Below are 26,525 nucleotides of genomic sequence, written 5' to 3'. Positions count from 1 at the left end.
CTTCACTGCCCATCAGCCAGTACTGACCCCCAGTTTTGTATCATTTAAATACACCATTGGGTTGTTGGAGGAAATAGCTTATTGCTATTGTTCGATCCTGGCACAGATCAGTGCTGGCAATCCTGATTCAAACATTGTAGCTTGCACCACTCCCTGTGGATTGTTTCTGGTACCCTAAGGCAATTATATGTCTTACTGCTGTGCCAAGATGATACCAAGTCTTTCATGTGCAAGATGTGACAATGCAATCAGCAAAGACAGTCATTTAGCTGGTAGAAAGAAAGTCACAGGCACCCATCGCCTATAAGCAATAACAGTGTTGCGTTATTGCTTATAGGTGGCTGTCCGCTGCCATTGTTGAGCTTTCAGGGAACCCTGTCTCTCTTCTGTCACGGACTTTAAGGCCAGAAGGGACCATCACGGTCATCTAGTCTGACCTCCTGCGCATTACAGGCTACAGAACCTCACCCTCCCACTCCTGCAATACACCCATGACCTCTGTCTGAGTTAGTGATATCCTCAGATAATGATATAAAGACAAAACTAAACAGAATCCCCACATTTACATTAGTTTAAACCTGCAAGTGACCCGTGCCCTGTGCTGGAAAGGATGGCAAACCCCCAGCCACAGGGTCTCTGACATGGGGGAAATTCCTTCCCATTCCCCAAAATGGTGATCAGTGAGACCCTGAACCTGTGGGCAAGACCCACCAGCTAGATACCTTGGGGAAAGAATTCTCTATAGTAACTCAGAGCCCTCCCCCTCTAGTGTCCTGTAACCAGCCATTGGAGATATTTGCAGCTCGCAGTCACAGATCAGCCGTGTGCCATTGGAGGCAGTCTCATCCTACCATCCCCTCCATAAACTTACGAAGCTCAGTCTTGAAGCCAGTTTTGCTTTTTGCCCCCCAACACCCTGCTCCCTTTGAAAGGTTGCTCCAGAACCTCACTCCTCTGATGGAGAGAAACTTTTGTCTAATCTAAAGCCTAAACTTGTTTATGGCCAGTTTATATCCATTTGTTCTTGTGTGCACGTTGGTGCTTATGTTAATTCCTCTGTGATAGTTATCCCTCTGATGCATTTAGAGAGAGCAGTCATCTCTCTCTCTCTCCTCAGCCTTCTTTTGGTTAGGCTAAATAAAAGTATTTCAGTCTCCTCTCCTAAGTGAGGTTATCCATTTCTCTGGACATTCTAGTAGCCCTTCTCCATATCTGGTCCAGTTTGAATTCATCTTACACATGGGAGACCAGAATTGCATACAGTATTCCAGATGAGGTCTCACCAGTGCCTTGTATAATGGTACTAGCACTTCCCAGTCTCTACTGGAAATACCTCACCTGAGTATCCCATGACTGGGTTAGCCTTGTTCCCAGCTGCATCACAGTGAAATCTCAGAGTCATCCTATGATCAAGCAATACACCCAAGTCTTAATTGATTTGGGATGATTTAATTGGGGATTGGTCCTGCTTTGAGCAGGGGGTTGGACTAGATGACCTCCTGAGGTCCCTTCCAACCCTGATATTCTATGATTCTTTCTCCTTCTCTGTTGCTTCTAGCAGAAGAGTGCCCAGCTTTCAGCAATAATTCTCATTGTTAGTCCCCAAGTACATGACTTCAGCACGGAAGCAAAGGCCTTTACAACTACAGCATGATCTTTATACTACTTTGAATTTTAGCAAATGGCAAATTCATGGCCTTGTACCTTGAAGCCACCAGGCTTCCATTCATTATTGTGCCAAGCCATCACAGAATGCTTTTTGCAGAGAGTAAGCAAAGCATGATCCCTGCTGCCATCCTCTTACAGTCCAAGACTCTGGCCTTGCAACACTCCATTTTGGGACGCAGGAGTACACAGGTGCACCCAGTCAGGCAGAGCAGGGACTCAAACCCATGTCTCCTAGATCTCAGGCGAGTGCCCATGCATTTCTAGGATACACATGTCTTTCTGCTTTTTCCATGAAGAGTTTTGAGGCATTGGTTTTGCCTACTGCAGACTGAACGTTGACATTTAATGAACAGTTTGTGTTGCTTGGCCAGCCCTCAGCATGTGCTTAACTCCATCATGTGTGAAGTCCCCATGAAGTCATTACCACATGCACATTAAGTGTCTGCAGGATCCGGTCCCTCAGTAGGCTACCCTAGAAGATGCTCAGAGGGGCTAGAACAGTTACACCACGTTAGTGTGACAGTCCCTGTAGGTTCTACAGTAGGTGGAGGATGTTGACATGGTAGGAGCAGTGGGAGAGAAGATTTTAGCTGTTGGAAGGGGATTTGGAGAGGAGCTGGAGGGCTGTAGTTTCCCAGATGACATAGAAGGAAACTAATGCAAATGGAGAAGGGTAGATTGCTGTGTAGACAGAGTGTGTAGATGTAGCCAAGGTACCTGTAGCCTAGCCAGATCAAGCAGTAGAGCAACAGCAGCACAGGCTACCCACGGGAGTACGACCCAGAGTCCCAGCTAGTCTTGTGTAGTCCATGCTTCCACTACTGTTATTTCAACTAGCTTGATGAAAGCTAGCTCATTTAGGTCTGGGTGTGTGCGCACTACAGCCACACTGTGGAGTGCCCCGTAGATATAGCTTAAGGGTCAAGAAGCAGGAGATACCAGTTATGGGGGAGATCCCAGCTGTAAGGCAGGATGCTTAAGGTCTTGAAGCATCAGGTTTCCCAGTCACTAACACAATGGGGAAATCTTCTCCACCTCCTGTAAGCTAGGGGCTGGCCACAGCCCCCACAGAAGACACAAGGGTTTCTAATTACCAGACTTAGGCTTGTCCCCCAGCTTGCTCACATGGACTTCATGTTAGACTGGCAAGCGCCAGTAGTTCTTATTGTGTGCCCAGTGGAGTTAGAATCCAGCTATTTACAGTAAAGTTAATCAAAAAGTCTATAGTTCAGCTGAGTGGCTTCCCCTGCCCCCAGATAGGACCCCAGGAGATGAGAGAAAGCCATTTGATTTACCTTGTCTAGTGCTAGCTTGCAGTCTTCTTCCTGTCCTCTATGCCACATCCTATTCTGGTGTCTATCCCTGCAGAGAGGTCTGTTCTGCTGCTGAATGGGGAAGAGCTACAAGGCCAGTAGTAGACGCCTGGCCTCAACAACTGCTGTTCCCTCCCCCAGAGGGACACATGCTACCACAAGACATTAGTGCACTCCAGAGATTTTATTTCTGCTCCCCCTCCCTTATTTTACAGTCATCTGCCATGGAAGATTTGGGACCTTGTCATCCAGCTGCTTCTCCTATGGAGTAGTGTCACAGTAACGAGAGAAACCACAGCCACCAATGAAAGCATGGCCAGAAGCACCAGGGTCAGGTCCAGTCTGGAGACAGGGTCTGGAGGAGGAGAGGTTAAGACAATCCAGATTTCTGTAGGGTCTGAAGTGTGGAGATGACACCTAGACTTCCCTGCCCCAGTGGTGCTCCCCCTACCGCTTAGGCCAGCCTTCATCAGAAAGATACTTGAATTGTCAACTCACTTTTTAGACTGTGAGCCAGCACCACCATCCCATTGATTGCCTTCTATTGGATGGCTGAGGCAATGCTAGCCCCAGTGCATTGAGTGCTATGGAGGCTCAGGGCATACAAGTCACCATTGAGGTGCCATAGTGTCCCCTCCCCCAAGTTTGCTGGGTTTTGAGACATCCTATGAATGTCCAAAGGATAAGGAAATAACCCAACATTGGCCCACTCATAGGAAGCACTCACAGGTGTGGTGTCAGCCAGCATTAGCTTACATATGGATCATCAAGGAGTGACTTCTGCATGTAGCCCCCCGCCCCCCATGAACATTTATATTAGAACCCCCTAGACAGCATTGACTTGCTGTATTCCAGGTTACTGTGCAAGATGCCAGTTGTCCTACTCGGGTTTAACAGAAAACTCACCCTTGTTCTCATAGATGTGCTCTCTCCACGGCTCAGGGCTCTCCTGGAAGATCACAGGGCCAGGAGAGCTCACCAGGTCCTGGGGCTCTCCTGTCCCATTGTTGATATCCAGGAACCGGCGGCCTCCTGGCAGATGGAATGGAGAGAGTTAGGGAGCTGTGAGTGCGCTGGACAGACAACCAGAGGGCCCATCATGATGAAATGCAGCATCACCATGGACTCTACCATGAGCCCTTACAGGCCTCCTGACAGGTTGTGGTACCAGGTATTAGATCTTCCTGAAGTGCTTATTTGAAGTGTGGGAGAAGATGGGAAGAAAGGCCATTTCATCAGGAGCAGCAGACACTCCACTCTCCAGAGGCAATTTCTAGTATTGTCTCCTACATGGGGCAGTTGTAGGAGATTAGGCCATTTACCTCTTCGTGTTAGCCCATCATACCCTAGCTAGCGCTACAGTACATGGTACAGGTACATAACGAGCTGGGCTGAACGCCTTGCAGTCAGTCAGTGTATAGCACAGGGCTGGGCAAACTTCTTGGCCTGAGGGCCACATTAGCACTGTAAAACTATATGGAGGGCCAGGTAGGGAAGGCTGTGCCTCCCCAAAGAGCCTGGCTCCCTCCCACTTCCTGCCCCCTGACTGCCCACCTCAGAAACCCCAACTCCTTGTCTCCTGACTGCCCCCTCCCAGGACCCCTGCCCCTAACTGCCCCCTGGGACCACACCCCTATCCAACCCCCCGCTCCCTGACAGCCCCTGCTGGACTCCAATGCCCCCTGAACCTCTGCCCAATCCAACCAGCCCCTGTCCCGACTGCCCCCTGGGACCCTCTGCCCCTTATCCAATGCCAACCCCCTTATGATGCTGCTCAGAGCAGCAGGAGCTCACAGCCCTACCAGAGTAGAGTGCTGGACAGCACAGGATGGGCTGGGGGCTAGCCTCCCTGGCCGGGAACTCAGGGGCCGGGGAGGATGGTCCTGTGGGTGGTAGTTTGCCCTCCTCCAATATAGCAGGACAGGCAGATCTCTGTTCACTGTGAGTCCTCTGGTATTTGGGATGGGAGCTTGTAGAAACCCACATGGGTTTCAGACCACTGGTGCCCAGATGAAGCCAGTCCGACTTACTTGTAGCAGCTCCTGATGGGCACATGGTCCTGCAGGGCTCCAGCCGAGAGGGGTAGCAAGCCGAGGCGCTACAGTAAATGTACACCTAAAATCCACACAAGTGAGAATGGAGTTAGTGAGTGACTGGCCAGTGCTGGTAGGAGCCAGGAAGTAGATCCACAGCTATCAGTTTGGTTCTGCATGTGCAGCGCCTCAGAAGAGACAATTTGAAGGTCAGGACCTGACTGAAATAGGAGCTCCTGCCCCTGCCCCCCCGACTTCCCCCTCCTCACCCGCTTTATATGCGGGCCCCTTCTCACCTCTCCCTCAAGCACCACCTGGGAGGCGGAGTCCACAAAGGCAAAGGTGGAGAGGACGAAGCGCTGGTGGTGAGTCGGGAAGGGCAGCTCAGATGAGGCAGGGCCCACGGGCACAAGCTGGGTTCTGTAGTTGTCTCCCAGGAACGGGCACCTGGGAGCAAGACATGAGAGAAGCGTGGACCAAGGAAACCGCCTTCCTCCTCCCCAAGCCATGCTCCCCCTCCATCCCAGCCACTCACCCGTCCACCAGGATGGGCCACTGCGGCTGCTGCAGGGGGTTAGCGCTTGGGGTGGCCCAGCACTGGTGTAGAACCAGAACCAGGGACGGGTCTGTTCTGTGCAGGATGCGAACCTCCATGTAGAGAGGGTCCCTGAGCACCTTCACCACAGGGTAGTCTCTCTCTGTGAGATAGGATCTGTAGCTCGGGTCTGTGGGGAGAGGGCAGCAGGAGAGCAGAGCTGAGACACCTGTGGTCCTTCAGGGGGATGGGATCTCAGTGCTGGAGTGAGGGGTCACCTACCTGTGGCGATGCGCAGCTCAAGCCGGAGGGGTCCTGCCTGGGTGACTGGAGCAGGTGTGGGGGGCAAGAAGACCTCGACCTGGACTGGCAGAAAGTCACTGGCATTGTAGATGCAGCGAGCATGGAGGCTGCACAGGAGAGAGCAGAGGGAGGAGACAGGGGCTGATGCTCTGTGAATTCACATTGAGGCCACGTGGTTTCTGGCAGTGACCTTATTAGTGCTTGAGACAAGCAGGGTCAGGCCCTATCAGTACTTGGATGGGGGACATCCAAGGATGCTAGTCTATCAACCCTTTTAGCAACTCAGATGTTCTTCCCTCCAACTCAGGGACTCAGCAGAAGTGCCCGAGCACGGCCACATGGGGGCCTTCTCAGACAGGCTAGAAGAACTTGCTTACTTGTAGTCACATCTCTTTTGGCAGCATTCTCAATGTAAGCGGGGGAATAGTCCCGCTCTTGTGGGGAACTTTCCTGACTTCTGCACTACTCCGGTGAAGTGGGCTAGCGAAAGGATCTGAGTCCTTGCTCCCACTTCCTTTACCCAGTGGTCTCCCTGCCCTTCAGGGCTCCCCTTCCACTCTGTCTGGTAGAGTCCTCGTAACCCCAACAAGGCTAGGCCCAGGATTCCTGAAGGAGCTTGACCCCCAACCCTGCTGTGGTCACCTAGGACAGGAGTTAGGGTGTCCCCACCCCAGGGTACTCTCTCTGCACTGGGCACTTCTCTGACCCATGACCATTACATACAAGATAAAGCAAATGCAAGTTATTTAATCAACAATTAATTTTAAAAAGAAGGAAACATGGGAAAGGTTAAAGGAAACACATGACCTGACTGTGTGACCCAGGCAAATCCAGCTCACACGGAGGACGGGAGCCCCCGGCCTCCTGACTCTCTGATTAGCCTGCCCACCCTGTCATTCAGGCTGACCTGGAGCATTGGGCTCTCCCCATTGTTCCTGAGGACTGTCAGTCTCAGGGTCCTGATTTCCCTGCCATCCTTCCCCTTTTAGTACTGGGAGCTAGCCAACCAAGACACCCCACTGAATGTTAGTAAGGGGGCAACAGTCCTTACATCAAGTTTGCCACCAACTGTTATCCAAGCTTTCTTTCTACCAACCCTGTAGGGAGTTATTAGTCCCTCAGGGTGGCCCCATGGAGCCCTTCTCAGGTCAGGCTGGCTGTGCCTACTTGTCATAGACTAACAGAGTTGGAAGGGACCTCTGGAGGCCATCTAGTCCAACCCCCTGCCCAGAGTAGGACCAATCCCAACTAAATCATCCCAGCCAGGGCTTTGTCAAGCCTGACCTTAGAAACTTCCAAGGAAGGGGATTCCACCACCTCCCTAGGAAACGCATTCCAGTGTTTCACCACCCTCCTAGTGAAAAACTTTTTCCTAATATCCAACCTAAATCTCCCCCACTGCAACTTGAGACCATTACTCCTTGTCCTGTCATCTGCTATCACTGAGAAGAGTCTAGATCCATCCTCTTTGGATTCACCTTTCAGGTAGTTAAAAGCAGCTATCAAATCCCCCCTCATTCTTCTCTTCTGTAGACTAAACAATCCCAGTTCCCTCAGCCTCTCCTCATAAGTCATGTGTTCCAGACCCCTAATCATTTTTGTTGCCCTTCGCTGGACTCTCTCCAATTTCTCCACATCCTTCTTGTAGTGTGGGGCCCAAAACTGGACACAGTACTCCAGATGGGCCTCACCAGTGCTGGATAGAGGGGAATCACTTCCCTCCATCTGCTGGCAGTGCTCCTACTAATGCAGCCCAATATACCAGTAGCTTTCTTGGCAACAAGGGCCCACTATTGATTCATAGCCAGCTTCTCGTTCACTCTAATCCCCAGGACCTTGTCTGTAGAACTGCTGCTTAGCCAGTCGGTCCCCAGCCTGTACCAGTAAATGGGATTCTTCCCTCCTAAGTGCAGGACTCTGCACTTGTCCTTATTGAACCTCAGATTTCTTTTAGCCCAATTCTCAATTTTCCTAGGTCACTCTGGACCCTACCTACCTCTCCCCCCCAATTTAGTGTCATCCATTAACTTGCTGAGGGTGTAAGCCATCCCATCATCCAGATCATTAATGATGAGCAAAACCAGCCCCAGGACTGACCCCTGGGGCATGCTGCTTGATACCAGCTGCCAACTAGACAGAGCTATTGATCACTACCCATTGAGCCTGATGACCTAGCCAGCTTTCGATCCACCTTTAGTCCATACTTTTTTGACTTGCTGTCAAGAATACTGTGGGATACTGTGTCAAACTTTGTTAGAGTCAAGGTATATCATGTCCACCGCTTTCCCCATATGCGCAGAGCCAGTTCTCATCATAGAAAGCAATCAGGTTGGTCAGGCATGACTTGCCCTTGGTGAATGCAACTTGGCTGGTCCTGATCACCTTCCTCTCCTCCAAGTGCTTCAGAACTGATTCGACCTGCTGCAGGATTTTTCCAGGGACTGAGGTGAGGCTGACCAATGTTGGCATTTGATCAGACAACGTAAAACCCTGACTCTTGGACAGTCAGCTGCACAGAGTGTCCTTCCCTTCACAAAGCAAGGTTTTGCCCCATGCCCCATTAGGGATCAGGTGCATTGCCCCACACTCAGAAAAGGGGATGTCTGACTGCAGGGAATCCATACCTGTAGAACATCCCCCAAGTCCTTTGGAGGTCAGGAGAGGCTGCTGAAAAATTGATGGATCAGATCTTTGCCAGGGGAAAGTATCTGGCCTCACGCTTCCACTGTGGAAGGGCTGAAGACTGCTCACCATCACTTCCTTGCTAGTCAATAGAGCAGGCCAACTTACATGAAGGTGCTGTCCCGGGTGATGGAGCCGTCTGGCCCAGTCCGGATGTCGATGCCAGAGATCAGCTGGTTCTCATAGATCAGTTTGTCATGGATCACCTGGAAGAGTGGAGACATGGGGCAGGTTAGTCCCCCAAGCCCCTGAGCAGAGCACTCACCCTGGCTTCCCGTGGGTGTCCCCTCACCTGGACTGTGGTGCCGCACTGCATGAGGGGGAAGCGGAAGATCACAAAAGCCTCAGTCATCCTGATGGGGTCACACCCTGCCTGGTCATAGGCTAGCCGGACACTCTCCAGGATGATGGGGTGATCAGACATGTCCCTGGAGACCACCAGAACAAAGTGACCATCCAGGAGGCACTGAACAGTGACTGCAACACAAAGGAGCAGGATTAAGTATAGATGTTCCCGGTAGAGGAATTGGGCAAGAGTTCCATGCCACACTCAGGATGATAGCTTGGAGAAGAGCCATGAGAAATATTAGAAAACAGGCCTTGTAGTGACCAAATTCTGCCTCTTTAGACAGAGAGAAGGTTAAGGGGTGACTTGATTACAGTCTAAGTATTTAAATAAGGTGTAGATCTGAGAGCGAGGGTAGTTAAGCCTTGGAATGGTTTGCCCAGGGTCATGGTGGATTCTCCATCACTGATAAGGCAAGACTGGATGTCTACTGAGAGATCTGCTCGAGGAATTATTTCAGGGAAAGTCTATAGCTTGTGTTATACAGGAAATCAGACTAATGATCACAATGGTCCCTTCTGGCTTTGGAAGCTATCAAATGAAGCCCCATGGGGGTAAGTGGGTTTGTCTGACACAGCATGATTGCAGCTCATGTTGTGCAGGAACGAGACACGAGCCGGCAGAGTTATCCTTCGATCTGATGATGGAGCACCAGCCTGTACTGTCTGATGGTTCTTCCTCTGCCACCACACATTTGGTGTTGGCTCTCAAGATCCGCCAGGCATTGGGCAACTGAGGAGAGACCGTGATGTAGGAAGGAATCCCTTTGCACACAACTGATGCCAGCTGCAGCCTAGGGTGAGAGTTACAAAGACATTGCATCCAAGGCTAGTTCACCATGCTAGTAGGTGGTGACCAAACTCATCTGAGAAGTACGGTGTGTCCCCAAGCTTCCCAGGACAGAGATGGCAAAAGGCTCCATAAGCTGACACAAGGCCAGGCCTCCTACCTGTGTTGCCATAGTAGCAGAGAGTAGTGAGGTCAGTCTCATCATAACAGCAGCCAGCCTGGAAGCAAGCAGCTTGGCCTGGGGCATCCGCACAGGGCATCTTCCCAGCCACCACACGGCACTGCTCCTCTGTGAGATGGGCCCCTAGAACAGCAGGGTGTGGATTAAGGAGAGCTAGAGATCCTCTGAAGGGATCACAAGAGACCCTTCCCCAGAGACTTTAAGATCTATAGTGACCTCTGGACAAGTGGCTGACCTCAATACCAGTCCAACCCTCCTCCCCTTCCCCAAAGGGCTGCAAGAGCTCCCACAGTGGTCCTCCATCCCAGCTCACCCTGCCCCCCACAACCATAACCTCAAACCACATACCACCTCAGACAGCATTGTGCTCAGATCCCCACCCCTGTCCTCCAGATGTAGCAGGTTGCCCTTCTTTGCATTAAGCCAGATACCAGGCTTAACATTTCACTTGGAAATTCAGGCTCCTGATCTGCTGCTGTGTCAGAGGAGAGCCCCCACCCACACCCTACAGCCCCCTCAACACAGCCAGCAGTGTGGTCCACTCCAATTTATCAGTTAGCTGTACCTAGAGGCAAAGTGGCTGCCACTCTGGTTTAGGGGGAGGGCTAGACAGGACTCTAAGAGTGCTGAGGGACTAAGAGCTGTGGAGAGCCTGTGCGAGACACATGGGGGGGAAGGAGACAGATTGCAAGCAGATGTGGGGGTGAGATATGAAGGGATACAACATCAGATCCCAAACCCTGGGATACTGGAGGAACAGGGGAAACCCCCTCTGAGCAGCCAATGGGAAGGACACATTGGTGCATGTGAGACTGGATTTTGCACCAAAGAAGCTCACCGACTTTGGAAGCAAGTGCCTTCCCCTAAAGCTTTGAAAAACCAGAAGGCAAATAGCCACCCCTTCCCCTTCAAATAAACTGGGGGTGGGGGGGGAGGAAACCAGCATGATTTCTAAACGAATCTCATTTTTGATCGTGCTTACAACACTGTCAACACTAGCTCTAACATGGCAGCCACAAGCAAGAGACAAGGTTCAGCTCCTCTGAAGACCACCACAGGAGTCAGAAGTGGACCATGAAACCTTCCATTGGAGGGGACCCACATGCACGCAAGCCAGTTAGAGGTCACAGACACCCCGACACACCTATGTTGCTTGGTGGAGGATATATTTGGGGCACCGGGCGCACCAGGCCCGGCTGCGGCTGGGGCACCGGGCGCACCAGGCCCGGCTGCGGCTGGGGCACCGGGCGCACCAGGCCCGGCTGCGGCTGGGGCACCGGGCGCACCAGGCCCGGCTGCGGCTGGGGCACCGGGCGCACCAGGCCCGGCTGCGGCTGGGGCACCGGGCGCACCAGGCCCGGCTGCGGCTGGGGCACCGGGCGCACCAGGCCCGGCTGCGGCTGGGGCACCGGGCGCACCAGGCCCGGCTGCGGCTGGGGCACCGGGCGCACCAGGCCCGGCTGCGGCTGGGGCACCGGGCGCACCAGGCCCGGCTGCGGCTGGGGCACCGGGCGCACCAGGCCCGGCTGCGGCTGGGGCACCGGGCGCACCAGGCCCGGCTGCGGCTGGGGCACCGGGCGCACCAGGCCCGGCTGCGGCTGGGGCACCGGGCGCACCAGGCCCGGCTGCGGCACATGGCGCATGGTCTCCTCTGGGGTTAAGTCACGTTCAGTGGGCTTGGGGCAGGTCATGTTCACATCATAGGTGGCAGCGATGGCCCTGGCGCTCAGCAGTTCCTCCACTCGGACCTGCAGGTGGTTACGCCCATCCTGCAATAAAGAGACACCAATCAGTCAGCATTGTGGCCTAACAGACTCTCTGTAGGCGCTAAGCACAGTGCCCCCCAGCTGCACAGGCTGCTGTGACTGCAGGTATGGACCCATCTCCAGCTTCTGTTGTTGCTCAGGTACACTGGGGCGAGGCGTGCCAACCCCCCTCACCTTCTTCTGGACATGACAGCCATTGTAGCCAGCCGAGAAGATCATCGCTCCTTGCTCGCCAGATGTGACCCAATGGAGACAGATGGAGCAGTTGGTAACTTCGAAGGGTGTCCCAAACTCATCTGTGGAGAGAGTCATACAGGTCGTGGGTAAGGAAGAGTTAAAGCCCTTGATGAAGCTTAGCCAAGTAGCCATGTTTGGAACAGTGACTGTGGTTTGTCACATCCTTCGGTTTAGTGGAGTTTAGCATGGTGGGAAGCAGCTCTAAAGGTACAGGACGGCCCTCATTTACCAAGTCTGACCTAGAGCCAGGAGTGCTGAGAGTGGCTGAGCCAGGCCAGGCCATCCCATCCGACCCCATGTTTGGGCATGACAACAGGGAGGTGATCGCCCACAGAGGCCACAGGATCCAGGTGTCTGGAGCTCAAAGGGCCGAGTTACACCCGAGCTTGGGATACCCAGCCACATTTTGGTATGTCCTTTTACAGTCTCCCCCCAGCAGGGTTCCCTCTTTACCCTCTGCTATTTTGTGGGTCACGGTCAGCAGGCTGTTGTGAGGAAAGACTTCACTACCTGGATTCAACGGTTAGGGCTAACTCCAGTCTTTTCTCCAGGGGACAGAAGCCACAGACTCTCACTTCAGGAGACCAGGGTACTCAAGATTTGAGAGTAACAGCCAGGCCACCAAGAAGCACTAGAGTAGGACCTTCTTGTTCCCTTCCTAAAGCTCTCATTACATACTGTAGAAGTAAGAGGTTTCCACAGGAGACCCATAAAACCCTCCTGCATGTTTAAGAGGGCAGACGAGCAGGAGGCTTCTTAGCTTTCTTATGAAGCAGCCAGGCAGCTACTTACCCACAACTTTGAAGCGGACGGTGCGGCCCTGGCTGGGAAAGACCAGCAGCTGCATCCCATAGTCTCCACAGTCATACTCATGTTGCAAGACAGAGAAGCTGATCCTGTGGAAGTCCCCCTGCCCAAGGGCTATCCTTAGGGACCAGAGCAGCACTAAGCCCACAAAATACCTACAGGCCAGCCCCATGGCTGAAGATGCTAAGAAAGAAGCCCTGTCTAGCAGCCACTTCTCATAAGGGGGGAGGCTGTGGGACCGGGGCTTTGTAGGGTGAGTGGTGGGGAGGGGGCGGGGTGTGAATCAGATGAGCAGAGAGGCAACACCTGGGGAGCTGCCTGCTGCTGGGGAGGGGCCGGGTGAAAAGTGCAAAGCTCAGGGTGAAAGGGAAACATAACCGTCGAACCCTTCAGCCCTAAGACCCCCCTCCCATTGAATCCTCCTGTTATGCTACCTTTTCAGTGTTGCCAGCTCTCAGGATTTTATTGCAAGTCCCATGGTAACTGATGTTTTATTTCAAGCCCCATCTGCTGGAAACAAGGAACTAGCTGAGAACCTCAGTGTGCATTCAAAAGAAAAGTAAGTTTCTTGCCCTCACAGTTGCAGAGAAAAGCTTAAAAACAGGGCTCAAGCACACCCCAAGTGCCCCCAAAATTAGAAGGCCAAGTTGCCTGGAATCGAGGGGTCTAGTCAGTGTATCCTTCTGGGATCGGATGATTTAGTTGGGGATTGGTCCTGCTCTGAGCAGGGGGTTGGACTAGATGACCTCTTGAGGTCCCTTCCAAGCCTGATATTCTATGATTCGAAGTGGGCGGGCAGGCACAAGGTCGAGTCAGTGTGCAGGTGGCCATGGTATTGAATGAGGCCTTTTTCTTTCTTGTTCTGTGTGATTAGGTTATTGAAAAACTGGAGTGGATACAGAGAAGAGTCACAAATGCAATTTGCCGGCTGGAAGAAGTGCCGGCTAGCAAGAGACTTACAGAGCTCAGTCAGTTTAGCTTATCGAAAAGGAGATCAAGAAGTAGCTCAAGTACAGGGCCCAAGCACATTCATAGGGAGAAAAGACTGGCTATTAAAGGGCTCTCTAATCGAGTGGAGAAGGGTAGAACAAGATCCAGCGGTTGGAAGTTGGAGCCAGACAAATCCATGGACGATGCGTACAATAGCCTGGGGAGGCTGTACCTCCGCAAAGAGCCCCGCGTGGCCCTGCCCATGCACCGCCCAAGGCCCCCTCCTTCTGCTGCTGGTAGTTGGCCCCAGTCCAGGCAAGCAGGCTGCTCCTCTTCCAGGAAGCCTGCTGGGCTGGGGCTGGGGCTAGGGCGGCTAGGACTTGGGGTGGCTGGGGCCGCACCACCCAGTTCTCCAGGGCTGGGGGGAAAGGGAGGGCTGCCCGACGCCCACCCAGTGGTCTGGTGCTGGGGGGCAGCCCACCCACCCAGTGCTGCGGGGCTGATGGGGCAGCCTGTCTGGTGCTCTGAGTGTGTGTGTGTGCCCTGGCGCTTTGGGGCTGGTGGTGCTTGGGCAACCTGGGATTGGGAGGGGGGGCTGGTAGCCGCGGGAGGGAGGGATTCTGGGCTTTGGGGTGGGGCCTCAGGCTCAAGGGGTGGGCCGGGCCAGGGGCTAGCCTCCCCAAGCCTGTGGTTCACCCACCGTCCATGGCCAAATCTAAGGTAGACGTAAGGCACACATTTTGAAGGGTGACTAACCCTTGGAGCAGATGGCCACTGGAAGTGGTGGATTCTCGATCAGGCTATGTCTACACTGCTGCAGTGCTGCCCTGTAGTGCTGACACTTACTGCAGCAACGCTGTCGTAAATGCACCGCTCCGAGAGGTAGGACGATGGCAGAGTTCTTCCAGTGAGCTCATGGCATCTACCCTGGGAGAGAGGTTGGATTAACTACGTCTCTCAGGAGGGTGAATTTTTCACAGCCCTGAGGGACACACCTGGGTCAACCTAACTTTCCAGTGTAGACCAGCCCACAGGCGGCCTGTCTGGAAGACGCTTTACTCAGACACAAGTTATCGGGCTCCATGCAGAGGTAACAGGGTGACATTCTCTGGTCTGTGCTCTGCTGGAGGTCAGATTGGTTGATCTAAGGGTCCCTTCTGGCCTGAAAATCCATGAACCTATGAAAAAACCCCTCAAGTGTATTTTTTGGTGTGAAAAATCTCATGATTTTTGCAGCAATCTCTTGATTTTTGGCTCTTTGGGGTTGGGGCTCCCCGTCTCATCTCCCTCGCTCTTTCTGCCCTTCTCACTGCCGAGAATATCGCCAACCCTGAGCGCTCAAAAATCATGAGGCCCCCCAAACTCATGAGCTTCCCTTAAAAATCATGAGATTTTAAAAATAACAAATTTGTGGCTATTTTAAAATGCTTTTCTGGCTTTTGAATCTGCGGAGGTCATGCTTTGAAGCTTCTCTGTCTCTACAGTTATTATGTATTTGTATTCCTGCAGTGCTTAAGAGCTCCGGTCGTAGAGCAGGACCCCATTGGGCCAGGCACCATACAAACATAAAACAAAAAGATGAGGCTTGAAACCCTTTTTTAAAAAGGAAAGCTGACGTTCTGGTATGTTCACCTGACTCCAGGAGCTGGAGCTTTAAGAAAAGCACAATTATTGCATCACTCACAATAACATGATGAGAGTTGGTAACTCTGTCTCTGCTTCTTCCCCACTTCCCTGCTGTGTTGTGAACACTGGGGCGGGGGGGGGGCATCAGGGGAGGAATGTAAAACTCATTCAAAGATGCTTTATCTTTGCGGCAGGGCAAGCAAGGTGTGTAGAGAAACTGCTCCTGTTTCTGGGGAATGGAGAACGGGCCCCTGAGCCTGATGCTAACAGCTGCCAAATACACCTCCCCCACAGCTCTGCTAGTACTCTTAACTCTGACCTACACACATGCTGCTAGTCTGGTCTTCTGTCCCACTGTTCTGCACCCCCTTGCCCTGTATGTCAATCTCTGGCTTGCAATTTTAACTGCTCCTGCTTGGGCCCACACTGAGATTTAAACTCCATGATCTTCAGAGCAAAAACCAGGCGATTCTGAACTAAAAGGACGAAAAGAAAAGGAGTACTTGTGGCACCTTAGAGACTAACCAATTTATTTGAGCATGAGCTTTCGTGAGCTACAGCTCACTTCATCGGATGCATACTGTGGAAATTGCAGAATACATTATTATATACACAGACACCGTGAAACAATACCTCCTCCCACCCCACTCTCCTGCTGGTAATAGCTTATCTAAAGTGATCATCAAGATGGGCCATTTCCAGCACAAATCCAGGTTTTCTCACCCTCCGCCCCCCCCACAGACAAACTCACTCTCTTGCTGGTAATAGCCCATCCAAAGTGAGCACTCTCTTCACAATGTGTATGATAATCAAGGTGGGCCATTTCCTGCAGGAATCCAGGTTCTCTCACCCCCTCACCCCCCTCCAAAAACCACACACACAAACTCTCCTTACAACGTGCATGAAAATCAAGGTGGGCCATTTCCAGCACAAATACAGGTTTTCTCACCCCCCCACCCCCATACACACACAAACTCACTCTCCTGCTGGTAATAGCCTATCCAAAGTGACCACTCTCCTTACAACGTGCATGAAAATCAAGGTGGGCCATTTCCAGCACAAATACAGGTTTTCTCACCCCCCCACCCCCATACACACACAAACTCACTCTCCTGCTGGTAATAGCCTATCCAAAGTGACCACTCTCCTTACAACGTGCATGAAAATCAAGGTGGGCCATTTCCAGCACAAATCCAGGTTTTCTCACCCCCACCCCCACCCCACCCCAAAACCCACACACACAAACTCACTCTCCTGCTGGTAATAGCCTATCCAAAGTGACCACTCTCCTTACAACGTGCATGAAAATCAAGGTGGGCCATTTCCAGCACAAATCCAGGTTTTCTCACCCCCACCCCCACCCCACCCCAAAACCCACACACACAAACTCACTCTCCTGCTGGCAATAGCTCATCCAAACTGACCACTCTCCCCACAATGTGCATGACAATCAAGGTGGGCCACTTCCAGCATAAATCCAAGTTTAACCAGAAGGCCGGGGGGGAGGGGGTAGGAAAAAACAAGGGGAAATAGGCTACCTTGCATAATGACTTAGCCACTCCCAGTCTCTATTTAAGCCTAAATTAATAGTATCCAATTTGCAAATGAATTCCAATTCAGCAGTTTCTCGCTGGACTCTGGATTTGAAGTTTGTTTGTTGTAAGAGAGCGACCTTCATGTCTCTGATTGCGTGACCAGAGAGATTGAAGTGTTCTCCGACTGGCTTATGAATGGTATAATTCTTGACATCTGATTTGTGTCCATTTATTCTTTTACGTAGAGACTGTCCAGTTTGACCAATGTACATGGCAGAGGGGCATTGCTGGCACATGATGGCATATATCACATTGGTGGATGTGCAGGTGAACGAGCCTCTGATAGTGTGGCTGATGTTATTAGGCCCTGTGATGGTGTCCCCTGAATAGATATGTGGGCACAGTTGGCAACGGGCTTTGTTGCAAGGATAGGTTCCTGGGTTAGTGGTTCTGTTGTGTGGTATGTGGTTGTTGGTGAGTATTCGCTTCAGGTTGGGGGTCTGTCTGTAGGCAAGGACTGGCCTGTCTCCCAAGATTTGTGAGAGAGTTGGGTCATCCTTCAGGATAGGTTGTAGATCCTTAATAATGCGTTGGAGGGGTTTTAGTTGGGGGCTGAAGGTGACGGCTAGTGGCGTTCTGTTATTTTCTTTGTTAGGCCTGTCCTGTAGTAGGTGACTTCTGGGAACTCTTCTGGCTCTATCAATCTGTTTCTTCACTTCAGCAGGTGGGTATTGTAGTTGTAAGAATGCTTGATAGAGATCTTGTAGGTGTTTGTCTCTGTCTGAGGGGTTGGAGCAAATGCGGTTGTATCGCAGAGCTTGGCTGTAGACGATGGATCGTGTGGTGTGGTCAGGGTGAAAGCTGGAAGCATGTAGGTAGGAATAGCGGTCAGTAGGTTTCCGGTATAGGGTGGTGTCTATGTGACCATTGTTTATTAGCACTGTAGTGTCCAGGAAGTGGATCTCTTGTGTGGACTGGACCAGGCTGAGGTTGATGGTGGGATGGAAATTGTTGAAATCATGGTGGAATTCCTCAAGGGCTTCTTTTCCATGGGTCCAGATGATGAAGATGTCATCAATATAGCGCAAGTAGAGTAGGGGCGTTAGGGGACGAGAGCTGAGGAAGCGTTGTTCTAAATCAGCCATAAAAATGTTGGCATACTGTGGGGCCATGCAGGTACCCATAGCAGTGCTGCTGATCTGAAGGTATACATTGTCCCCAAATGTAAAATAGTTATGGGTAAGGACAAAGTCACAAAGTTCAGCCACCAGGTTAGCCGTGACATTATCGGGGATAGTGTTCTTGACGGCTTGTAGTCCATCTTTGTGTGGAATGTTGGTGTAGAGGGCTTCTACATCCAGAGTCCAGCGAGAAACTGTTGAATTGGAATTCATTTGCAAATTGGATACTATTAATTTAGGCTTAAATAGAGACTGGGAGTGGCTAAGTCATTATGCAAGGTAGCCTATTTCCCCTTGTTTTTTCCTCCCCCCCTGCCCCCCCGGCCTTCTGGTTAAACTTGGATTTATGCTGGAAGTGGCCTACTTTGATTGTCATGCACATTGTGGGGAGAGTGGTCAGTTTGGATGAGCTATTGCCAGCAGGAGAGTGAGTTTGTGTGTGTGTGTGTGTGGGGGGGGGGGGGTTAAAAAACCTGGATTTGTGCTGGAAATGGCCCACCTTGATTTTCATGCACATTGTAAGGAGAGCGGTCACTTTGGATAGGCTATTACCAGCAGGAGAGTGAGTTTGTGTGTGTGGGTTTTGGGGTGGGGTGGGGGTGGGGGTGAGAAAACCTGTATTTGTGCTGGAAATGGCCCACCTTGATTTTCATGCACGTTGTAAGGAGAGTGGTCACTTTGGATAGGCTATTACCAGCAGGAGAGTGAGTTTGTGTGTGTATGGGGGTGGGGGGGTGAGAAAACCTGTATTTGTGCTGGAAATGGCCCACCTTGATTTTCATGCACGTTGTAAGGAGAGTTTGTGTGTGTGGTTTTTGGAGGGGGGTGAGGGGGTGAGAGAACCTGGATTCCTGCAGGAAATGGCCCACCTTGATTATCATACACATTGTGAAGAGAGTGCTCACTTTGGATGGGCTATTACCAGCAAGAGAGTGAGTTTGTCTGTGGGGGGGCGGAGGGTGAGAAAACCTGGATTTGTGCTGGAAATGGCCCATCTTGATGATCACTTTAGATAAGCTATTACCAGCAGGAGAGTGGGGTGGGAGGAGGTATTGTTTCACGGTGTCTGTGTATATAATAATGTATTCTGCAATTTCCACAGTATGCATCCGATGAAGTGAGCTGTAGCTCACGAAAGCTCATGCTCAAATAAATTGGTTAGTCTCTAAGGTGCCACAAGTACTCCTTTTCTTTTTGCGAATACAGACTAACACGGCTGTTACTCTAAAAGGACGAACCATCTCTAGGGAGTGGCTGTAGCACACTCATTAACATCCATGTGAACCAGCCACTAGAGAGCAACAGATCCCCAAGCTCCCCTCATGCGGGTGACATCGTCATCTCTCTACAGGTGTAGTCCTGGCCCCTAGTCACCCTGGTGCTTTATCCCATCACCAACCCCATAAGGGACACCAGCTGAGACCTATCATTACATGTCATACCTTTGGAAGGATCAGGCCTGCTCAGTGCTGAGTAGGGGGATCTGTGGGCAAAACCCAGGAGGTCCAGAAAACAGTGGTGTTAATTCACTAGGAGTCACTGCGTTCTGTCTGAGTCAGTGTTGGAACAGGGCTCTGGCGTGGTGCCAGGGGCTGATGGAGGTGCCATTGTTCTGATGAGGTGTGGAACTGAGGCCCATGATTGTTAATGATTTTATAGCTCTTTTAAAATAAGATTAAGGGGGTTAGCCCTAGTGGCCTGTGCAGAGTCCAAGTTAGGGGTGAAACTAGTGAAAAAGCAGGGAGGCCTCATACCAGGCCTTGAAGAAGCCTAACCTGGCCAAGTATGGAGCTCCACAGAACGAGGCAGGCCTCAGCCTGAGCTATGTGAAACCTGAGGATGGGATGTAAGGACACCTCAGTAGGCTTAGGCCTCTTGAGCTTCTCTTGGCTGGTGGTTTTCCTAGGCTCTGTCTGTCTTTTTCTCATGGCACTGCTAACCCTCAGTACGTTTACAGTACAAAATTATTTCAAAATTATTCTATTCGAATTTTCGGAAGCTATTTTATACGTTCGGTCTTCTGTGTCCCCACTAAAGCGGGTGAATTTGGCAGATTGCGTCCACAGTACCAAGGCTAGCATCAAATGTCAGAGCCGTGCACTGTGGGTAGCTATCCCACAGTTCCCACAGTCCCTGCCGCCCATTGGAATTCTCTGTTAAGCTCCCAGTTAAGCATGATGGGGCAAAAACATTCTGGCGGGTGTTTCTGGATGTGTGTCATCAGAAAGCTACGACAGACAATCGTTTCGCCCCTTTTTGGCATGCAGACGCCATACTGCTTTCAGCAGATGGTGCACTACTGCTCTCCTGCTACGATGAAACCACCTCTCCAACTCAACTCTGCTCGGCCATCGTGAACCGAGCAACACAGCTTCTGCCACCAACTCTGCTCTCCCGCTATTGCCACGCTTGCGAGCTTCTCCATGAACACAGACAGCACGGCATGTGGCGATTGGGAGATCATGGTGCTGTTGGGCCAGGTTCTGGGCCCGGGAAACAAGCACAGACTGGTGGGACCGCATAGTGTTGCAGGTATGGGATGATTCCCAGTGGCTGCGAAACTTTCGTATGCGTAAGGCCACTTTCATGGAACTTTGTGACTTGCTGTCCCCTGCCCTGAAGCGCAAAGACACCAAAATGAGAGCAGCCCTCACAGTTGAGAAGCAAGTGGCCATAGCCCTGTGGAAGCTTGCAATGCCCGACAGCTACCGGTCAGTCGGGAATCAGTTTGGAGTGGGGAAATCTACTGTGGGGGCTGCTGTGCTGCAAGTAGCCAATGCAATCAATGACCAGTTGCTATCAAGGGGAGTGACTTTGGGAAACGTGCAGACCATTGTGGATGGCTTTAATGCGCTGGGATTCCCTAAGTGCCGCGGGCAATAGACGGAACACATATCCCCATCTTGGCCCCGGAACACCAGGGCAGCCAGTACATAAACCGCAAGGGGTACTTTTCCATTGTGCTGCAAGCACTGGTGGATCACAAGGGACGTTTCACCGACATCAACGTGGGATGACCTGGAAAGGTGCATGACGCTTGCATCTTCAGGAACTCTGGTCTGTTTGAACAGCTGCAGGAAGGAACTTACTTCCCAGACCAGAAAATTACTGTTGGGGATGTTGAAATGCCTATAGTTATCTTGAGGGACCCAGACTACCCCTAAATGCCATGGCTCATGAAGCTGTACATAGGCACCCTGGACAGTAGTAAGGAGCAGTTCAACTCTAGGCTGAGCAAGTGGAGAAAGGTGGTAGAATGTGCATTTGGACGTTTGAAAGCACGCTGGTGCAGTTTACTGACTTGGCTAGATCTCAGCACAACCAATATTCCAATTGTAATTGCTGCTTGTTGTGTGGTCCACAATATCTGTGAGAGTAAGGGGGAGACATTTATGGCGGGGTGGGAGGTTGAGGCAACTTGCCTGGTGACAAGTTTCACACAGCCAGACAACAGGGCGATTAGAAGAGCGCAGCAGGGCGCGCTGCACATCAGAGAAGCTTTGAAAGCCAGTTTCATGACCGGCCATGGTACGCTGTGAGAGTTGTTGGTGTTTCTCTTAAAGTTACCTGCCCCCCCCCCCATATATATATATGAAAGGAAATAAAGTCACAATTGTTTAAAAACCGTTCTGTATTAGTTGTTGCACAAAACATTGAGAGAAATCAGAAGCTAGAGGGGGGTATTGGGTTACGGGGGTGGACGAGGAGGAGGGAAGGACTAGTCCAGAAACCAAATCAAAATTTAGGATATGCCAGTTTTCTGCTGCTTGTGCAATCCTCTGGGGTTGACTGTGTTGGTCCCCGCAGCCTTCCCCCCCTGCCCCCCGCCATGTTCTTGGGCGTCTGGGTGAGGAGGCTATCGAACTTGGGGAGGAGGGAGGGCGGTTGGTTATCCAGGGGCTGCAGCAGCAGTCTGTGGTCTTGCTGCCTTTCCCACATTAGATCCACCATACAGCGGAGCATATCAGTTTGCTCCCCCATAAACTTGACCATAGCATCCTGCCTGCTCTCATCGCCCACATCCTTCCTCTCTTCATATTCATGTAACGCTTTACGCGACTCCGCAATTGTTTGCCTCCATGCATTCAACTGGGCCCTATCAATGCAGGAGGACTGCAAGAGCTCAGCAATCGTCGTCCCGAGTTCATTTTTTCCACCTTCTAATCTGGACCAGCCTCTGGGACAGAGTAGATAGGGGCCACATTGAAACATTTGCGCCTGCTGCAGGAGAAGAAAAAGGGAGAGTAGTATTTTAAAAGATACAGTTTAGAGAACAAAGGGGACGCTGTTTCTCAGTGAAACAGGCAATTCATAATACACAGCACATGTTCTTTCTGTACAAGGTCTCATTTTGCCTCTCATACTGAAGTGCCTGCCACTTTGGTGTGAGTAAGCCATCACATGCGGCCGGGCAACAGAATTCAGCTTGCAACTCCTTGATTATATGTACGACACTGTTCTGTGTCCCTGGAGTAGCCTCTTTCCATCATGGCCGTGGAGAGTTTAATGTACGTATTTGCGTTCCTTTTTTTGGAACATAGTTGTACCAGAAGAGATTCGTCTCCCCAACATGCAATGAGATCCAGTACCTCCCGTTCGGACCAAGCTGGAGCTCGTCTGCGAATCCGGGACTGCGTGGTCTCTTGAGATGGTGGACTCTGCATGGTCTCCTGTGATGGTGGACTGTGCTGATGGTGACCAAACAGGAAATTCAAAAGTTCCCGGGGCTTTTCCTGCCTACCTGGCTAGTGCATCGGAGTTCAGAGAGTTGTCCGGAGCGGTCACAAGGGAGCATTCTGGGATAGCTCCCGGAGGCTAATATTGTCAAATTGCGTCCACAGTATCTCTAACCCGGAACTGCGATCTCAGTTTTAGTGTGGCTACTCCACTTGCCGAGGTGGAGTACAGAAATCGGAGTAAAGAGCCCTTTAAATCGAAAAAACTGGTTTGGTCGTGTGGATGGAACCAGTTTGATTTTGAGGTAGCTCGCCTAATTCGGAAATAACCGCTTACTGTAGACCAGGCCCAAGTCTCCCTACTTCAGCAGGAGAAACATTTGGCCACTTTTCTATCTCACTCAGCACTTTTCCCCTAAGTGGAGAAGTTTCATCCTCTCCTCCAACTCTCTCCTGTCTAGTGTCTCTGCCCCTGAAGTCAATGGAAGGATTCCCATGGACTTTGAAGCAGGCCTTTTCTGTCAGGGGAAAATCATCCCTCACCTTCTGTGTCTGGAAGAAACCCCACGCAATGACATTTTATACATGTTCAGAATTGGCCTTTCAGTAGGCTACTGAGGCCTCCCTTCTTCTTCACCCTGCCTTTAGAATTAGGGATGGCCAGGGTTTTCCGTTTAAAGATTTTAATAGGCAGCAGTAGCAGAAATACAGAACTTACACCCTTGTGTCTGAAACTTGTCCTTCTGCTGCCACCCTATTGTTTTGGCTCCAGGGTAGTTCGGTTAGCTAAGCCTTCCCTCTCCATCACTGCAGTCCTGGAAAGCACACTGCCCACCCCCCCTTCACTGCCCATCAGCCAGTACTGACCCCCAGTTTTGTATCATTTAAATACACCATTGGGTTGTTGGAGGAAATAGCTTATTGCTATTGTTCGATCCTGGCACAGATCAGTGCTGGCAATCCTGATTCAAACATTGTAGCTTGCACCACTCCCTGTGGATTGTTTCTGGTACCCTAAGGCAATTATATGTCTTACTGCTGTGCCAAGATGATACCAAGTCTTTCATGTGCAAGATGTGACAATGCAATCAGCAAAGACAGTCATTTAGCTGGTAGAAAGAAAGTCACAGGCACCCATCGCCTATAAGCAATAACAGTGTTGCGTTATTGCTTATAGGTGGCTGTCCGCTGCCATTGTTGAGCTTTCAGGGAACCCTGTCTCTCTTCTGTCACGGACTTTAAGGCCAGAAGGGACCATCACGGTCATCTAGTCTGACCTCCTGCGCATTACAGGCTACAGAACCTCACCCTCCCACTCCTGCAATACACCCATGACCTCTGTCTGAGTTAGTGATATCCTCAGATAATGATATAAAGACAAAACTAAACAGAATCCCCACATTTACATTAGTTTAAACCTGCAAGTGACCCGTGCCCTGTGCTGGAAAGGATGGCAAACCCCCAGCCACAGGGTCTCTGACATGGGGGAAATTCCTTCCCATTCCCCAAAATGGTGATCAGTGAGACCCTGAACCTGTGGGCAAGACCCACCAGCTAGATACCTTGGGGAAAGAATTCTCTATAGTAACTCAGAGCCCTCCCCCTCTAGTGTCCTGTAACCAGCCATTGGAGATATTTGCAGCTCGCAGTCACAGATCAGCCGTGTGCCATTGGAGGCAGTCTCATCCTACCATCCCCTCCATAAACTTACGAAGCTCAGTCTTGAAGCCAGTTTTGCTTTTTGCCCCCCAACACCCTGCTCCCTTTGAAAGGTTGCTCCAGAACCTCACTCCTCTGATGGAGAGAAACTTTTGTCTAATCTAAAGCCTAAACTTGTTTATGGCCAGTTTATATCCATTTGTTCTTGTGTGCACGTTGGTGCTTATGTTAATTCCTCTGTGATAGTTATCCCTCTGATGCATTTAGAGAGAGCAGTCATCTCTCTCTCTCTCCTCAGCCTTCTTTTGGTTAGGCTAAATAAAAGTATTTCAGTCTCCTCTCCTAAGTGAGGTTATCCATTTCTCTGGACATTCTAGTAGCCCTTCTCCATATCTGGTCCAGTTTGAATTCATCTTACACATGGGAGACCAGAATTGCATACAGTATTCCAGATGAGGTCTCACCAGTGCCTTGTATAATGGTACTAGCACTTCCCAGTCTCTACTGGAAATACCTCACCTGAGTATCCCATGACTGGGTTAGCCTTGTTCCCAGCTGCATCACAGTGAAATCTCAGAGTCATCCTATGATCAAGCAATACACCCAAGTCTTAATTGATTTGGGATGATTTAATTGGGGATTGGTCCTGCTTTGAGCAGGGGGTTGGACTAGATGACCTCCTGAGGTCCCTTCCAACCCTGATATTCTATGATTCTTTCTCCTTCTCTGTTGCTTCTAGCAGAAGAGTGCCCAGCTTTCAGCAATAATTCTCATTGTTAGTCCCCAAGTACATGACTTCAGCACGGAAGCAAAGGCCTTTACAACTACAGCATGATCTTTATACTACTTTGAATTTTAGCAAATGGCAAATTCATGGCCTTGTACCTTGAAGCCACCAGGCTTCCATTCATTATTGTGCCAAGCCATCACAGAATGCTTTTTGCAGAGAGTAAGCAAAGCATGATCCCTGCTGCCATCCTCTTACAGTCCAAGACTCTGGCCTTGCAACACTCCATTTTGGGACGCAGGAGTACACAGGTGCACCCAGTCAGGCAGAGCAGGGACTCAAACCCATGTCTCCTAGATCTCAGGCGAGTGCCCATGCATTTCTAGGATACACATGTCTTTCTGCTTTTTCCATGAAGAGTTTTGAGGCATTGGTTTTGCCTACTGCAGACTGAACGTTGACATTTAATGAACAGTTTGTGTTGCTTGGCCAGCCCTCAGCATGTGCTTAACTCCATCATGTGTGAAGTCCCCATGAAGTCATTACCACATGCACATTAAGTGTCTGCAGGATCCGGTCCCTCAGTAGGCTACCCTAGAAGATGCTCAGAGGGGCTAGAACAGTTACACCACGTTAGTGTGACAGTCCCTGTAGGTTCTACAGTAGGTGGAGGATGTTGACATGGTAGGAGCAGTGGGAGAGAAGATTTTAGCTGTTGGAAGGGGATTTGGAGAGGAGCTGGAGGGCTGTAGTTTCCCAGATGACATAGAAGGAAACTAATGCAAATGGAGAAGGGTAGATTGCTGTGTAGACAGAGTGTGTAGATGTAGCCAAGGTACCTGTAGCCTAGCCAGATCAAGCAGTAGAGCAACAGCAGCACAGGCTACCCACGGGAGTACGACCCAGAGTCCCAGCTAGTCTTGTGTAGTCCATGCTTCCACTACTGTTATTTCAACTAGCTTGATGAAAGCTAGCTCATTTAGGTCTGGGTGTGCGCGCACTACAGCCACACTGTGGAGTGCCCCGTAGATATAGCTTAAGGGTCAAGAAGCAGGAGATACCAGTTATGGGGGAGATCCCAGCTGTAAGGCAGGATGCTTAAGGTCTTGAAGCATCAGGTTTCCCAGTCACTAACACAATGGGGAAATCTTCTCCACCTCCTGTAAGCTAGGGGCTGGCCACAGCCCCCACAGAAGACACAAGGGTTTCTAATTACCAGACTTAGGCTTGTCCCCCAGCTTGCTCACATGGACTTCATGTTAGACTGGCAAGCGCCAGTAGTTCTTATTGTGTGCCCAGTGGAGTTAGAATCCAGCTATTTACAGTAAAGTTAATCAAAAAGTCTATAGTTCAGCTGAGTGGCTTCCCCTGCCCCCAGATAGGACCCCAGGAGATGAGAGAAAGCCATTTGATTTACCTTGTCTAGTGCTAGCTTGCAGTCTTCTTCCTGTCCTCTATGCCACATCCTATTCTGGTGTCTATCCCTGCAGAGAGGTCTGTTCTGCTGCTGAATGGGGAAGAGCTACAAGGC

General features: G+C 50.9%; 1 protein-coding gene across 1 annotated transcript; it reads right to left on the bottom strand.

Annotated features, from left to right (window-relative positions):
* Positions 1–3,861: 3,861 nt before the first annotated feature.
* On the bottom strand, positions 3,862–12,832 carry LOC141989720 (zona pellucida sperm-binding protein 1-like). The gene is made up of 11 exons (XM_074956646.1): positions 12,646–12,832; positions 11,791–11,912; positions 10,995–11,619; positions 9,830–9,973; positions 8,827–9,011; positions 8,643–8,740; positions 5,832–5,959; positions 5,550–5,739; positions 5,311–5,461; positions 5,012–5,096; positions 3,862–4,013 (listed from the first exon to the last, which is right to left on the bottom strand). Exons 1-11 carry the CDS (start codon positions 12,830–12,832, stop codon positions 3,862–3,864), a joined length of 2,067 nt encoding a protein of 688 aa, XP_074812747.1.
* Between the last annotated feature and the right edge of the window lie 13,693 nt (positions 12,833–26,525).

This window comes from Natator depressus, chromosome 6, assembly GCF_965152275.1.
Source record: "Natator depressus isolate rNatDep1 chromosome 6, rNatDep2.hap1, whole genome shotgun sequence".
Lineage (NCBI taxonomy): Eukaryota > Metazoa > Chordata > Testudines > Cheloniidae > Natator > Natator depressus.
Note: the sequence above shows the minus strand (reverse complement) of the source record. Positions and strands in the feature narration are given on the sequence as shown.